Consider the following 14,946-nt stretch of genomic DNA (forward strand, 5'->3'; position numbering starts at 1 on the left):
GTGGTTGCTCTACGCATTTTGTGGATGAGTATATATCATGCAGAGAAATCTGTGGTCCTTTTGTGGAGCAATACTGGGTGTTTTATATAAGTCCTTAAGGGAAGATAACCAAGATGTTGTTCAAGAATCGCTTATTTGCGTGGAAGTTTTGGGGAAGTTTTTGACTCCTGATCAATACATGCCCTTTTTAACTGGAAAGGGAAATTTAAAACAAGCTGAGGAAGATAATACTGTATTGATTCGGTTGCATTCAAAAACAATTTTGGTATCGCCAGCTGATGGCTCTCTCACCCCCGCGGTAACGGTTTTTTCAACCGCTGCTATGTCGGTGAAATGCAGTATTTTGGTGACATTTCGTTATCTTATAGAAGGTTCGAAGCATTTGTTGTCTACCTCACAGGCAAATCAAATTGTCAGGGCAATGACGTCTGCTGATGTGTTAGAAACTGATTCTGAGGCACTTCTTTGTTCTCTACTAGATACATTGGGTGTACTGGCGCGTGTTTTGGGTGAGCGAGGTTTTATTCCAACTGCAACGAATCCATTACCTCGTGAAATTTGTGAAGATTTGACTCGGAGAACACTGGATTCGATTCTTTTTTATGCCCTATTGTGTCTTCGATCGTCTGATTTTCCTTCTGTACAGGAGCGTGTTTCTCGACGAATAAAAGATTTGTCTTCTATTGTAACAGGAGAAGCCGATGGCATCTACGGTCTTCACTTTGGGAGATTGTTGTTTCGATATGGTGTACATATGCCAGTGAGTGCCTTTTCTGATCTTGTTCTGCACTGTAAAAATATTGAGAGCCACGCGGAACAGGTCTCAGGTGTCTTTCTTGTAAAACTCAACAGCATTGATTTTTCAAAAAGTATTGCTGAGGAGTTGCAGTACCTTCGTGTATTGGAACAACTTTTGTGGCGGAAATCATCTTTTTTTACAGGAACTCAACTAGAAGAGATTCTTCGGTTGATTATTCTTCCCTTGGGCACATTTCACCCGGGTCGTCAGCCTTATCTAATTCGGAAAGTTGCCATTGGCTGCTTATGTGCCATTGTTGAGGAAAAGCATCGCCGGCCATTACTTACGGCATTTGAGGACAACAATTTTGCCCTTTCTTCAAAAACGGTGACGATTTGGTGCAATGCTTCAGATGCAGACGATGCAGAAATGCGTTTGTTATGCATGGAAAGTGCAGCGAATATCTGTTGTCTCCCCATGCATGCAGGCAGTGCAAATGATATATTACAGTCAATATTACTACGGTTTGATGACTCCAGTGACATTCTACGTGTAAGGGCTGCCTCCGGGTTTCTGGCCGTCTTACAACAAAAAGACTCTGTCTCCTGTATTGTTATTGATCAAATTATAGCACAAGCGACGCCTTTGGTAAAAAAGGTTTTGATACACCTTGACGATTCTGAGGAGACTGTAGGATTAAGACCGGTTATTGTGGATGTCCTAAAGTGTATTGCAATTCTTTCACCTTCGATCACCGCAGAACTGGTTCGTGCCGCTCAGAGGAAACATCAGGACTCCATTTATTGCGAAAGTGTACTACGCTACATAGATTCCCTAGAGAGTTAAGAGCCGTTCTTAAATAGTTATTTATTGCACGCAGAAGGGCACCCGATATTTGTGTCTGTGTGCAAGAGAAGGAAAAAAGGAATCATTGTAATTTGAGATGGATAATGAAGTAGTAGATACTTTTTTATTCATTTTTTTTTTTTTTTCCTCGATTGTGTCTGTATATATTGTGCTTCCTCTGTGCTCCTTTGTACTGATAAAATATAAACTGCCAAATAAATATTTTTAAAAAAGGAAATACATAACGAAGGATAAAAAAAAAATAAAGGATGGAAGTTCCCCACGATGACTACGACATCAGTATTATGATTAAAGCCGTTAAAGAAGTCCAGTATTTGTTGAGATCAAAGCAGTTTTCAACGTATTCCGAGCTGGATAAGGAAATAACCGAAACTTTGCGTGGTTATGAATCTCTTGGTGATGGGTTTGAGCGTTTTCGAGTTCATCTAACCAAAGACGCTGCAATTAGCCATGATTTGCAGCGTAGTTTGTCCGACATGAATGCTAGATGCGAAGCGAGGCTTAAGGATTTTGAGTGGAGTCAAAAAGATCAAATAAACGATATGCTGCCATTTGTTGGGAGCACTTCTCGTATATTGGTTCATGGTTGTGGCGGATTGCTAGCTGTTGCGATTGCTTGTGCCATACAGGAAAGGAGCGGCGTACATTTTTACATTTGCGAAGGACGTTCTGCAAGCAAAAAGTATTCGGAAGGCACGGGCGTAGCTTTGCTGGAAAGGGCTGCACAGACACAGGAGGGAATGCGTCTCAAAGACGCTTTGATGAAATCCTGCACAATTATTCCCGATGCCGGTATGGGTGCTATCATGAGTAAAGTGGATTTTGTGGTAATGGGAGCATACTGTGTGACTGAGCATGGAGGGCTGGTACATAGTACTGGGTCGCTACAAATTGCCACTGTTGCGTCTGCAATGAAAGTTCCTTTTTACGTTCTTTGTGAGACGTTTAAATTCACTCGCATTTTCCCTCTTAGTACGGCGGACCTCAAACAGCCGGAAGAAAGCAATGACGTTCCTCTCGTAGAGTTTGTTCCGCCGACAATGATCACGCTTGTTTTTTCTGAGCAGGGTATAATGCCACCTTCTGCCGTAACTGCTGAAATGTTTAGATTTCACACCGCCCGGTTTGCACCAGGAAAACGCAAAGAACTTTTTTTTTAAATACAAAGGACACGTGAAAAATTCCTGTGTGGTCGTCACCTTTTCTCTGTGTAGTAATTTTTCTTTTCTATTATTGTCGATATCATTCTTCGCTTTGATTTCACTGTCAACTTTAAGTTTTTGTTTTTTTGTTGGTTTCTTTTACTTGTTGATAGTCTTTTGCGTTTTTTGTTTTTGTGTCTCTTCGTGTGATTTTTAATAACATATTGTTACTCCTATTAATATTATTATTATTTGTGTATTCTATAGGGATAAAAACACCATGCCTTGTAACTGTCGACACGGTACGGGATCGCACGAACACCTGCGGGATGGTTTTGTTCGAGAGGGTGTGTTTGGTATAGGATCGCCTTTAAACGAGCAAGTAGATTTGCCCTTGTTGCAGCTATGGAATGCAAGACACAGCGCCTTTGAAGCGGCACGCCTGTTCGATCCAAAAATGGAAGATAATCAAGACGCGGTCTGTAGCGATGCGGACCCTGAGCTCTTGTTTCTGGTGCCCCTTAAGCAAGTTTGCCGTGTCAGAGGCATTTCTATTCTTGGAACAAACGATGACTTTGCCCCGGCTCAAGTAAAATTATTTTGTAATCCCACTGATGTTGTGGGCTTTAACTCTGTCCGTCGTTTGCAACCGCAGGAGGAAATTCAGTTGGTACAAGTCTCCTCGGGAGACCGAATAGTGTACCGTCTGAACCCGGCGAAATTCTCTGCTTGCTCGAATCTGGGACTGTTTTTTGAGCGAAGTTTTGGTGAAGATGAAACACATTTACTCCGTATTGATCTTTTCGGTGAATCAACGGGGAGGTCCGTTCATCAAGAAGTGGCCACAAATATTGTTTACGAGGCACAACCAAACCCGGCAGACCACAAAGTATCTGATGAACATCTGAAAACATTTACGGTGCTTTAGTTAGTTTCCACACACACACACACACCTGAATAGATTAGTAGAGGAACAGAATGTAAACAGCACGCCTTTTTGTTCTTGTTTTTATTGTGGTATAACTTTGATTTGATTGCTCTCTCTTTATTTGTTTATTTTATTTGTGTGTATATGCGCATTGTTTCCTTTTTGTTTGTCTGTTTGGAAAGGATAGCAAGAGCATTTCAGTGAACCAAAAACTTTTTTCAAAAAATTAAAAAAATGATTAAGCGCCCGGAAGGAGCATTGCTTCATGAGCCATCTTGTCCAATGGAAATTAAGCATGAGCTGACTTTCAACGGACCAGCACAAAGTGCAAAAAAGCTGTTTGAACCGGAAGCTGCAGTACTTGACCCCCAGCTAAATGAAGCCGTTTCGCTTGGAACAACAATTATGGCTGTTGCATTCAAAGGAGGTGTCGTACTTGCCGCGGATTCTCGCACCTCCACGGGGACCTACGTGGTGAACAGGGCAAGCAATAAATTGACGAAATTGGCCGAGAAAATATACTGCTGCCGCAGTGGATCTGCCGCAGACACTCAAGCCCTGGCCGAGCAAACAGCTAATTATTTAGAAAGCTATGAGACAGACACATCGAAGCCAGTAAATGTCACGACTGCCGCTAATATCTTTAAAAAATTATGCTATATGAATAAATGGAATATTTCAGCTGGTATTATTGTGGCAGGGTATGATCCTCTAAATGGTGGATCTGTCTATAGCATCCCTTCTGGTGGATCGTGTGTAAAGTTGGACTACGCCTTGGGAGGAAGCGGTTCTATCTTCTTGTATTCGTTTTTTGACGCCAATTACAAAACGGGTATGAGTAAGGAGGAGTGTGTTTGCTTTTGTCAGCGAGCTGTTGCACACGCCTACAGTCGTGATGGATCTAGTGGTGGACTGATAAGAACCATTGCCCTACACCAAGGTGAACCAGAAGATATGACCATTCCTTGGACGAAAACACCTTATTGTATGGAAAAGGATCCAAAATACCGTGATTTGGCTGTGCAAAATCCTCCATTCAGCAGCTCTGCGAAAATAACTGTGAACCAGAGTCGTTCAGAACGCATATAGGACTTTTATGTTTATTTCAAGCTTTTCATCCTTTTGTTTTTTTTTTTTTTTTTCTTCCTATCTTTCCGCTTTGTTTTGTTTTGTTTTGTTTTTGTTTTTTTTTGTTTGTTTGTTTTCTATGTTTAGGAGGATGCGCAGCCGTTTTTCCAGGAGAATTGTTGATATCAAATAGCACTCGTGAATGCACATGGATCTTAGTCTTTTGATGCATAAATTGGAACACTCATCACAGAATGGAATTATGCATGTATTTATATAAATTTATTTAAACATACTCTTGTTTGTTTTTGTTTTTTTTCCATAATGGTTTTTTCTTTTTTTCCTTCTTTTGTCTACCCTTATACATGGTGCTTTCTACAAAAAAAAGGGTAATTTTTATTGTTGTTGTTTTCGCATTTGATCTCCGTTGGTCTTTGCAGAGCAATGCGATCAAGGCTAGTTGGAAAAAGCTTGGCCTCATTGTATGTGCGGCCGCCTGTCACGTGCTATACGGATGCCTGTGAGGCTCCGGTGGCCATGTGGAATGGAGCTATTCCACTGAAAGAGGTTCGCGTAATGCAGAAGGGCGTGCCAGTACGATACGTAACGAAGCTTTATTCACACCCTTTGGAAGCCTCCCCAACGCGACTTTCCTTCAATGACATCAACTCGATGTATTGTGTTGGCAATGACGAATTGATGCAGTTTTTTCCAGAGGGTTTGGGAGGAAAGGTGATGCAGTTGATGCCTCCAGGGCATCCTAGAGGATTTTTATATCGAAAGGAGGCGCATTTATTAAATTTGTTTATTGATAAAATACAACACTGGCAGGCAAAGCGCAATGTGTTGAGTTCGCTTACTAATAATAGGCCGGGCTTTATCATTGATGGTCCAAAAGGATGTGGAAAGAGCGCTCTTATGTGTCAAGTGGTGCATTACGCCCGTTCGAGAAACCTTCTGACATTATACGTCCCGAATGCGAAAGAATGGACCCACGGGGAATGGTGCTGGCCGAGTACCATCTTGCCGGGGTTTTTTGATGCCCCGGATGCCGCACGATTCTTTCTTCGTTACTTTGCAAAAGCCAACCGCAGCACTTTGCTGTCTTGGCGACTAAAGTGTACCCCAAATGACCTGCCGGTAGAACAGGGGGAACGACAACCACAAAATTTGTATGAACTCTGCGAATGGGGACATCAGGTAGTGGCCCCGGCCTCCATTGATCGTCAGAGCGTCTGTGTCAAGTTCCTCATGGACGAGCTTAGTGCAGAGAAGAAGCTTCCCATTGTTATTGTTGTGGATGGATGGAATCTATTCTCCCATGATACACATTTTCGATATCCACATCCTGACTTTCTTCGTACGCTTGCCTCGCTCAACGATGACTCCACAGATATCGATCTCTATCCACAAGAACTGCCTCGTATTCCTGCGTCCCGACTTGGTTTTGTCCGCGGCCTGAACAAAATGATTCTCTCCAAGGATGAACCAAATAAATTCTTCTTCACATGCACCACGAGAGATTTCAAACCATTTGATGGCATCAGCGGTTTTCCAGATGTTGAAACAGATCGGTTCACGAATAGTCTAGATGAGTACGCCCCATACGATGCAGAAAAGGACTCTCTATTTCACCCTATTCAACTCGGCAACTTTGACGAGTATGAATTTCGTGCATTTACGCGATTTCTTGTGAATTCTGGTGAGTTAGCTGGTCTTGGCTGGGGGCCCTTGTGGCATTTCTCAAGCGACTTTGAGCGAAAGCTGTACAAGATTGGTTTTCTCTCCAACCGCAACCCACAGGGGGTCATTGACCACTACCATCAGGAGTTGGTGTGGCGTTATGAATACCAGAGGACACGCCAGAAACAGTACCTCCTACATCGAAATATGGAACTGGTGGTGTCTAAGAGGAAAAATCGTCATGCTGAGCCCAAAGGGGGGTGATATTGCCTCTCTTGCCCGCTCACTTTCTCTCCCGTTTGCCATTTGAAAGGGAATAGGTTCCCACAAATCGCGTGAAAGGAAGAAGTAAGTGGAACGGAGATAAAAGAACAAGGGGAGGGGAGGGAAAAAAAAAAGTCGCTTCTCTTGTTGTTCTTCCAGTGCTGTTTATATATATATATATATTTATTTATTTATTTATATACATATATTTTTTGTGTACAAAAAAATCGCTCTTCCTTATCTTCTTGCGCCTTTTCTTTTTTTTTTCCTTTTTCTTTTTTTTCTGTGTGAATATACAAGTATAAGCGCTTTCTAGCTGGTGTAGAAAATGCCACGCAGGAGACAGAGAAATCGTTATGATTTCCAGCGTAGTTTTGACAGTCTAAAGAATTACTATGGGTTTCCACTTTTTTCTAGACATTCCCGCCATCTAGTTTATTCACTTGGCCTTACTCCTTACTCTCGGCGGAATATTCTCTCTGAGTATCGTATCATTGGCTCATCACGGGAGCAGGTTGTGTTGGAGGTCATGCAAACTTACACCCCCACGGCACCAACGCAGCAAGTATGCGACCGATTTTTGGAGGTGGCCGCATTACTTTCTCTCTACTATGACGCCGTGGACGTGCTACATCAGATACCCAAGGGTTGAAGTGGGTAAGGAAAGGTGAAGGAAATCATTTTTGGTATTGATTTGCACTTTTGGCGGTAGCAATTTTTATCCTCTGTACATTGGAAAACAAATTAGAAAAAAAAAAAAAAAAGTAAGGAGGAAGGGAAATATGTTGGCGATTTTTAGGGAATTAATGCATATATATACATATATATATATATGTATAATGTGCCATTAACCTCATTTGTTGGGGATGGGACGTAGCAGCAATCATTGGCATCAATGTTCACAAGCAACGGGAAAAGGATTGAAGCGGAGTAGTTCTCGGGGGCCCCTTTTGCAGCGCTGAGAATTTTTGAGAGGGATGCTCTTGTTATGAAGAATTATGTGTTGATATGTTTCATCATGGAAACTTGCAAAAGGCTATCATGCGGAGTTGGCACAATAAATGCGCAATCCTATCCTATAGGCGATGATAAAATGACGAATTACATATCGCTTTTTTCGGTAATTACAATGAACAGTAGGTATCAACTAGTGAAAATATTACCACTGGTGGCATTCATGAGGCAACTCCCACCAGAAGTTTTTTTGTTTGTTTGTTTGTTCGTTGTTGTTGTTTTTGCCAAATAGGTAGGCATGAAATGATCTATTTGTTCTCTACGGACCACTTTGGATCATAAAAGGCGGAGCTTTGCGAACGCTTTGTGCAGTGTGGGTTGTTTTTGTTTTTAAGGGGAAAATTCCTGTTGTGTGTGTTAGTCAGCAAGCGCTTCTTCTGTGTATCTAGTTTTGTTTTTTTTGTTTTTTTGCGTCGAAGTGAGTTTGTTCCGAATCTGCCCACAGATGAGGAATTGGGGAAGCGGTGGACCGCGTGGGAGCTTGCGGAGTGAAACAGCAGCTTTTCTTTCACTTTCTCGCCAAGGGATAATTTTTAAACACGTGAATGAAATTTGTGGTGCGTCGAGGGCACTACTGCGAGACCACAATGTCTTCTCTGCTAGGTGCTGTGGGGAATCCAGCGTGAAACCGGATTACCCACCGACACGATGATAACTTTTCAAGCCTTCCTGTCTGTGGCATAACTCAAACTTGGAGCGGCGTTGTGGCAATCACGGGAGAGACATTGGAACGGTGATAATTTGAAAACCATAATGGTGGGCAATCAATTATGATGTAAGATGAGGAAAATGGTATCGTTTCTTTCTCATATTAGATTTTGGGTGAAAGGCGGTGGGAGTCAAATTCCGTTATTATTATTTTTATTGTATTTTATTTTTATTTATTCATTAACTGATACTTGCAAGGTGACGAAGGAAAATGAGGGCAGAGATCAAACATTCACGAGAAGGACACCCAATATAACGCCAAGTTACAGGAGGTTCGTGTCAAAATACTGAAGGACCATGTACCAGGAGTGCCATATAAGTTTGATTTTTCCTTTACGCCAATTACGCAAGCTTGAAGTTATTATTATTATTATTATTATTATTATTATTGTCCCCCCTGTTGATGTTGTGATTTTGCGTGCAATATTTGCCTTTGACACCACAATAAGAAGCCACAATATATATATATATAGAAAGAAATGGAATGGAATGGAAAAAGTTCAGCGAGAGAAGCAAAGAGACGTGTATATATGCGTACAGGGATAGGTTTGGAGGCAACAGTTAGAGGCTTCCGTATTTACGTTACAATCCTGTGAAGAGATATATGGGTGGCAGTCTGCAGTGTGCTTGATTCTCATTCTTCTTTCCCTTGTCGAAGGGTTACAGTCTATAATAGAAGTCAACGATCAAAAAAAATAATATATATATATATATATATATATATATATATATATAGGAAAGAGACACATACCCATACGGCCCATGTCCCAGCACGAATTTTCGCTTCTTTCTCACTTGGGTGTTTCGGTTCCCGAAGTTCCTTCTCAGACGGTGCAGACGAACAACCGTCGCGAAGGAAACTACCGCGTATTGGCTCCGTGCATGCGTCCGCCTGTGAAGGGGGCAATAGCCGCTCAAGTAATTTCGCCGCGTCGTGTTCCGAGGGTGCCTCTTGCCGATTACACCGGAGAAGTGGTGGTGGTGAAGGGGAAAGGCGGTCGCCCGAATACCGAGTACCTTATCTACAACGCGAGGGTGCCTTGTATTCGGGCAGTCAACCTGCAGCTGATGAAAGAACGACGGAGGCAACGCGAAGAGGAGGCCGTTTCCCGCATTTCACCTGACACCTTTTTTATTCAAACAAGTGAACGAGAAGATTTGGCTCGACGACGTCTCTTAGAGCATCTGCAGAATATAAACAGGGAACAGGCGCAGCGCAAGGTGGAAGAAAAGGAGCGTGAGCGGCAGCGCCGTTTAGAAGTTGAGGTGGCGGAGCTAAAGGCGGTAAAAGAGGCTGCCGTCAACGAAGCAGCCGCTCTTTTAATAAAGAAACAAGCGGCACGCCAGGCCATGCAGCGGGAATTATTAGACGCGATGGAGCGCAAGAGACAAGAGGCAGCCGATGTGAACAATCATGTGGCGCTGGAGTGTGCTGCCTTTCCGTGGGATAATGCTCCTCCGAATGAGGCAAAGCGGCGAGAGATTTGTTTGTCTCTCTTGGATGCGAACCGAAAACTCGCTGAGGACAAGAAAATGGAGCGGCAAGCGCGAAAGATAGAGGAGAGGGCCAGAGAAGCAGCGGCATTGGAAGTGGTGCGTGCAGAAGTGGAGAGAGAAGATAGACGTGCGCTAGAGAAGAAACGATATTTGTGTGAGGAACGACAACGTTCTGGCATGGGAACTTTTGTAAAAGCCGCCCCTGTCGTGTTAGAGACGAGTGATTTGGGCTCCGAGTGGTTTCTGCGGACCACGAGGGAGGACGCTGGTGCACGGCGCGAGAGACAGCGTGAGTTAATGGAGGCAAACAAAAGAATGGCGGAAGAAACAAAGAGACGACGTGCCGAGGAAGTGGAGAGGCGAATACAGCAGGAACGAGAGGTGTTGCGGGAAGCTGAAAGGGCGTACACGCAGAGGATGGAATGTGATTGGGCGGAAAAGCGTAGACAGCAAGATGAGCTTGAAAAGGAGGCAAGAAAAACGGCTGTTGAACGCCATGAGAAGAAGCGAATATCAACCGAAGATGACTTGTGCCTCTCTCTATTTCAAGACAATTGCCGTAAAGCGGAAAAGGAAAAACAACGCCGAGAACAATTGTACTGCGAGGAACTGAAAAGGGAAGTGGACATGGCGCGGGAATCTCGTCGAGAGGAAAAGGAGCGAGAGGCAATGCAAGAAAAAAAATACCTTGAGATGCAGGAAATTGAGGCGAAGCGCGCGCTGGAAAGAGAACGGGCGAAGGCGTTAGAAAAGCGTGAGGCCTATCGGAAAGCGCTAGAGGAGCAAATTCAGTCAAGGAAAACAAAACCAGCCTGTCAGGCCCCTGTGACGCGTCATGGTTCGGTGTTGAAAGTTTTGTATCGGTGTCCTGTGACAGGAGACTTATTGCCGCCGGATCAATTCGGCATTTTTTCTGTCCGACAGCGTCAATCTGGGTGGATTTAGTGGCAGGGAAAATTCACTTTATTGAGTAATGCATGGTTTACTTTCAGCTCCCGCTATGTGTGTGTATGTGTTGCTATTGTCGATGTTGCTGTTGCAGTTCTTATTGGTACGTTTTGATGTGTGCTTTTTATTATTCTTTTCTTGTTATTATTATTGTTTTTGTTTTTGTTTTTGTTTTTATTACTGCTGCTGGCGTTGGTGATGGGACGGTGTGTGTCTTATTGTTTGTTTGCTTGTTTTTTCTTTGCTCATTTGGTTGTCTACACGTGTTGGAAGGGACGTGTGTGTCTAGTGAAAGGGGGTTTACTTTTTTCCATTGCGGCATGCGGTTGACAGATGATGAGATTGCCGAGCTGGAGCGGAACTGTATCTCGCTTTATTATCGCTCCACCCGCGTCAAGGAGTCTTCTGACTGGGGTATGGCAGCCACGATGGCTTCCATCGCGTGCCGTTCTCTTTATTGGGCCCTGCAAGCACTGGTCGTCGCCCTCTTCACAGTCTGGTGGAGTGCGCATCTGAGGAAGGAATAGCAACAGATGTCCAATTTGCCATTCCATCGGTTTTTATTTTATTTATTTATTTATTTTTTCTTTTGTGGCTGAGTGTGAGTTTTATTTTGTTTTTGTTTTTGTTTTTACTTTGCTCTTATTTCTTTCTTTTTAATGTTTTGCTTTGACTTGGGCTGTCGTGCCTCTTATTGCCTGGTGCGATCACGTGAAGAAGGAGGAGAAGAGGGTAGCTGGGCAGGTGAGGCTGTGGGGTATATTCATGTATGTATTTGTGTATCTATCTGTCTCTCCCTCTGTGTGTGTGTGTGTTTAATTTTCAAATACATCCTGCTCCCCTCGTCTCTTTACTCAATTGTTTGCGCAGGCATAAGTCATTTTTTTTTTTTTTGTTGTTGTTGTTAGAGAGGCTTTTTGTGTTGTGTGAATTAAGGTGGATTTTTTTGTGGCGGCGTGGTGCACTCTCCCACTGTAGCCATGCAGTCCGTTCTTCCTTATACATTGAACCCGCAGTGTATGGTGGGGTGTGAAAAAATGAAAATTTTGAATCCCAACACCGCCGCTTTGACAGGCCCAGTGATCACAGCGCGGGAACCGAATCTTGTCAGTGGTGGGCTGCTGCACAACTGGGACGCCAACGCCGCCTCTGCGCACCTTTCGACAGTTAAAACGGTGCATACATGGGATCTCTCATGGACAGAGAAGGAGGCCTACTGGGAAAAGAATGTCGGGCAATGTACCGCCCCGGAAGAGGTGGAAGGACTTCTTCCCTCCAAATGGATCGGCTACAACGTGAGCAGTGACGTAGACGAGACACTGGCGCTGGTTTGTAAGCTCTGCACAGCGCTTGTAGACAAATTTGTGTCTCTCTCCCGTGGGGATAACGCCAATGTCTCCACCGCGAAGTGGCGCCAACGTCAAGTGCTCTATGATCGCCTGGGGGCTGTCGTTGAACTTTTAGAAGCCTCCATTGGAGAGGCGATTCCCATTTTACGTCTTCGTGATCCGGAGTTTGTGCGGGAATGTTGGCAACAACTTCAGGACGAGGAAAGGATGGATATCATGTCTGCTCTAAACGCCGCGGACCATAGGGAGAATTTCCGTCGCTGAAAGGTTGTGTTACTAGATCATCTAGAAGAGGAGAGACAGACAGATAGATAGATAGATGAATGGATGGATGAGTGGGTTGATAGACAACGTCTCTCTGGTGTGGTAATGGAATTGTGTGCGTAGATTCATGCGGTTTTATTTCTGTTTTTTGTTTGTTTGTTTGTCTGTGTGTTCTCTACATTGATATATTTCTATATGCATGAACGAGTCTTATTTCCTTCTCTCCTTTTTTCCCCCCCCCTTTCACTGTGTGCACTCTTTACCTCCTGTCAGCTGTATATTTCCCAACTCTTCTTATATATATACATATATATAGTTTTTTTATTTTGCGCGTGCAGGAGGAAAACAAACAATGAGACGGTGTTTTGCGACGCGGTTAACTTTTCAACGTCTGTTGTGTGGCGACAAGTTACCACTTAAAGATGCTACAGCTGTGCAGGAAACTGCATCGGCCTTCCGCACGCGCTACCCCCTCGTACCGATCCCTGTTCCCATTGGGGCCGCGCTGAGTAGGAACTACGTCCTGCAGGGCGAACCGAAACGGGCCGTGGCGTTGCTGGCCGCTCATCCATCGGCATTTGCCCTGGCGGAGGAAACCAAGCAGCTGCTTTCTCAGGATGCAAACGTGGATGCGGATACACTGCTGCGTCTTGTCGATGCGGTCCGCCCCGTCTCATCGGTGATATCGTGTGATTTTCTCAGGGCCTTTGCGGGTCGCCTATCGAGAGAGGGAAAAACACAGGAGGTGAAGCAGCGGCTGATGCGAGATATACGCGAGGTGCCCCATCTTGCTGGCTCACTGCTTTGCCCCTTGACGGAAATGAGTGACGCAGCGAGTTCAGAGGACAAAGTAAACGTCGCGGAGGCTCTGGACATTGCCCTGAAGCGATCGTTCGTTAGCCCAAAGGATTATGGTCACGTGTTGCTGCTACTTTCACGTGGTGGTGAGCATCGGAAGGTGTTGGCTCTGTGGTCATGGATGCGGCACTCCTCTGCTCGATGGGACAAAACGGCGGCCTCCGCGATGATCATCTCAGCGTCGCTCTCCCGGAAAATGAATGCCGCCATAGCCGCCATTCAAACTTTGGCGGAGGCCAATGAAGATCCAACAATTGAGGCACAGAAATATTTTATACGTTACTTGGCATCCCGTGTTCCTCCCCTGTCACGCTATGCAGATCAACTCGTGTCACACTGGTACACTGAAACACAGCTGTGGACAACAGAGGCGCGTGTAGTGGGGGTGGAGCTGCTTTTTGCACATTATCATGGTAAGGACTACGATCAATTACGAGATGGACTTATTAGAGCAGGGAGGGAGGCGGTCACGGAGGAGGCAAAACAGGCAATTCTTAGAGTGAAGGGAATACCATATATTATGCGACATTTTGCTTACAATATTGCCGAGGAGCCATGGCTGCAGGATTTTTATAATTCAGGGATGCAAATGAAAGATCTTGGCGAATACCCGCAGCTTTTGGGTTTGTTGGCAAGTCTTGCGCGTCATACGGAAGCGGAGAAGAAGTTTGTGGATTCCATAAGAGATCTAAAAATAACCGTGGAGGCCTTTGAAGAAATGGCAACATTTGTAGCAGATGACATCTGCTTTAAAAATGCAGAAGACACGTTGCATTTTATTCACAGCATGGCCGAGGCGCTGTCGCAGCAGGTGCCCATGAATCTGAGGAGCTGGCTGGAGCTCCTGGGACAAAAATAAGTGGTAAATTTTTCTGTGACATTTTGTTTCTTTCTTTCTTTATTTGTTATGACGTTCCCCATCTGCTTTATCATCTTCATTCTTAGAAATGTACTGTGGTGTGTGACGGGGACAAAAGAAGAAAAAAAGAAAGAAAGAAATGTGTGACGGTGAGTGGGTGGAAATAAACTGCAAAGGGGTTAAGGGGTCTCTCATTTTTGTCTCTCTGTCTGTGTGTCTGTGTGTGTGCAGCGTGGCCACCGCCTTTCCGACATTTTTTTTTTCTTTTAAGCGTCGCTCAATTTCCCTTTTCTTGTTGTTGTCACGGCTTTGTGTCTGTAGTCTTATGCCATTTAGCCGATTGACGGCATGAGGATGAGAAAAAAGGGAAAGGGAGATCAAATGTCATCTCGGGGCTCTGAATAAAAGGGAGGGGAAGGGGGGGAAATGGAGCCAACGGATGGAACGACAACAAAGAAATTGGCGAAGATGACGAAGACATTCCATTGGAGGTCTGCGTTAATGAAACTGCCGGGCGAAACGCGGTGGCAACTCGTGGTACCGCACCAGGAGCGAAAAAAAGAAAGGGAAAAAAGAATGATATGCATAATTTTACTTTTCCCACACACACACACACACCCCCCAACCCGTGAGAACAGCCGCATCACGTGTTCAGTAAATGGGTCTTCTTGCGTCGCATCCCCCTGTTGGGTTGAAGTGTTTGGCCTGAGAACTGTTGTTTCGGTTGCTGGTCTCCTTCTTTTCCTGCTGTATTTGAT

The 14,946-nt window shown here is 44.4% G+C and overlaps 8 protein-coding genes and 1 pseudogene across 8 annotated transcripts, besides 20 other annotated features; all 9 read left to right on the top strand.

Moving 5' to 3' along the window:
- On the top strand, positions 1-1,585 carry Tc00.1047053507603.10 (annotated as a pseudogene; the record flags this gene model as incomplete).
- Positions 1-14,751: a sequence feature (heterozygous, Esmeraldo-like haplotype).
- Positions 1,855-2,766, top strand: Tc00.1047053507603.20 (translation initiation factor eIF-2B alpha subunit, putative; the record flags this gene model as incomplete). Its single annotated transcript, XM_813462.1, has 1 exon — positions 1,855-2,766. The coding sequence occupies one exon, from the start codon at positions 1,855-1,857 to the stop codon at positions 2,764-2,766; it is 912 nt and encodes a 303-aa protein (XP_818555.1).
- Tc00.1047053507603.30 (hypothetical protein, conserved) lies at positions 3,029-3,676 on the top strand (the record flags this gene model as incomplete). The annotated part of the gene is made up of 1 exon (XM_813463.1): positions 3,029-3,676. The coding sequence occupies one exon, from the start codon at positions 3,029-3,031 to the stop codon at positions 3,674-3,676; it is 648 nt and encodes a 215-aa protein (XP_818556.1).
- Positions 3,773-3,853: a microsatellite.
- Positions 3,911-4,765, top strand: Tc00.1047053507603.40 (proteasome beta-1 subunit, putative; the record flags this gene model as incomplete). Its single annotated transcript, XM_813464.1, has 1 exon — positions 3,911-4,765. One exon carries the CDS (start codon positions 3,911-3,913, stop codon positions 4,763-4,765), a length of 855 nt encoding a protein of 284 aa, XP_818557.1.
- Positions 4,788-4,830: a sequence feature (T-rich).
- Positions 4,835-4,881: a microsatellite.
- Positions 5,014-5,035: a sequence feature (AT_rich).
- On the top strand, positions 5,189-6,691 carry Tc00.1047053507603.50 (hypothetical protein, conserved; the record flags this gene model as incomplete). The annotated part of the gene is made up of 1 exon (XM_813465.1): positions 5,189-6,691. The coding sequence occupies one exon, from the start codon at positions 5,189-5,191 to the stop codon at positions 6,689-6,691; it is 1,503 nt and encodes a 500-aa protein (XP_818558.1).
- Positions 6,858-6,900: a microsatellite.
- Positions 6,944-6,974: a microsatellite.
- On the top strand, positions 7,020-7,343 carry Tc00.1047053507603.54 (hypothetical protein, conserved; the record flags this gene model as incomplete). Its single annotated transcript, XM_813487.1, has 1 exon — positions 7,020-7,343. The coding sequence occupies one exon, from the start codon at positions 7,020-7,022 to the stop codon at positions 7,341-7,343; it is 324 nt and encodes a 107-aa protein (XP_818580.1).
- Positions 7,502-7,530: a microsatellite.
- Positions 7,890-7,916: a microsatellite.
- Positions 8,555-8,591: a sequence feature (AT_rich).
- Positions 8,772-8,803: a microsatellite.
- Positions 9,112-9,148: a microsatellite.
- Tc00.1047053507603.60 (hypothetical protein, conserved) lies at positions 9,176-10,855 on the top strand (the record flags this gene model as incomplete). Its single annotated transcript, XM_813466.1, has 1 exon — positions 9,176-10,855. One exon carries the CDS (start codon positions 9,176-9,178, stop codon positions 10,853-10,855), a length of 1,680 nt encoding a protein of 559 aa, XP_818559.1.
- Positions 10,994-11,037: a microsatellite.
- Positions 11,066-11,117: a microsatellite.
- Positions 11,416-11,444: a sequence feature (AT_rich).
- Positions 11,470-11,496: a microsatellite.
- Positions 11,839-12,471, top strand: Tc00.1047053507603.70 (hypothetical protein, conserved; the record flags this gene model as incomplete). The annotated part of the gene is made up of 1 exon (XM_813467.1): positions 11,839-12,471. One exon carries the CDS (start codon positions 11,839-11,841, stop codon positions 12,469-12,471), a length of 633 nt encoding a protein of 210 aa, XP_818560.1.
- Positions 12,505-12,540: a microsatellite.
- Positions 12,614-12,644: a microsatellite.
- On the top strand, positions 12,824-14,188 carry Tc00.1047053507603.80 (hypothetical protein, conserved; the record flags this gene model as incomplete). Its single annotated transcript, XM_813468.1, has 1 exon — positions 12,824-14,188. One exon carries the CDS (start codon positions 12,824-12,826, stop codon positions 14,186-14,188), a length of 1,365 nt encoding a protein of 454 aa, XP_818561.1.
- Positions 14,302-14,328: a microsatellite.
- Positions 14,752-14,946: part of a sequence feature (areas merged during assembly that could not be assigned to a particular haplotype. This can correspond to areas where the two haplotypes were merged or to regions with more than two copies in the genome that were merged during assembly.) that runs on past the window's edge.

This window comes from Trypanosoma cruzi, genomic scaffold (genome assembly GCF_000209065.1).
Source record: "Trypanosoma cruzi strain CL Brener 1047053516253 genomic scaffold, whole genome shotgun sequence".
NCBI classification, from domain to species: Eukaryota; Euglenozoa; class Kinetoplastea; order Trypanosomatida; family Trypanosomatidae; genus Trypanosoma; species Trypanosoma cruzi.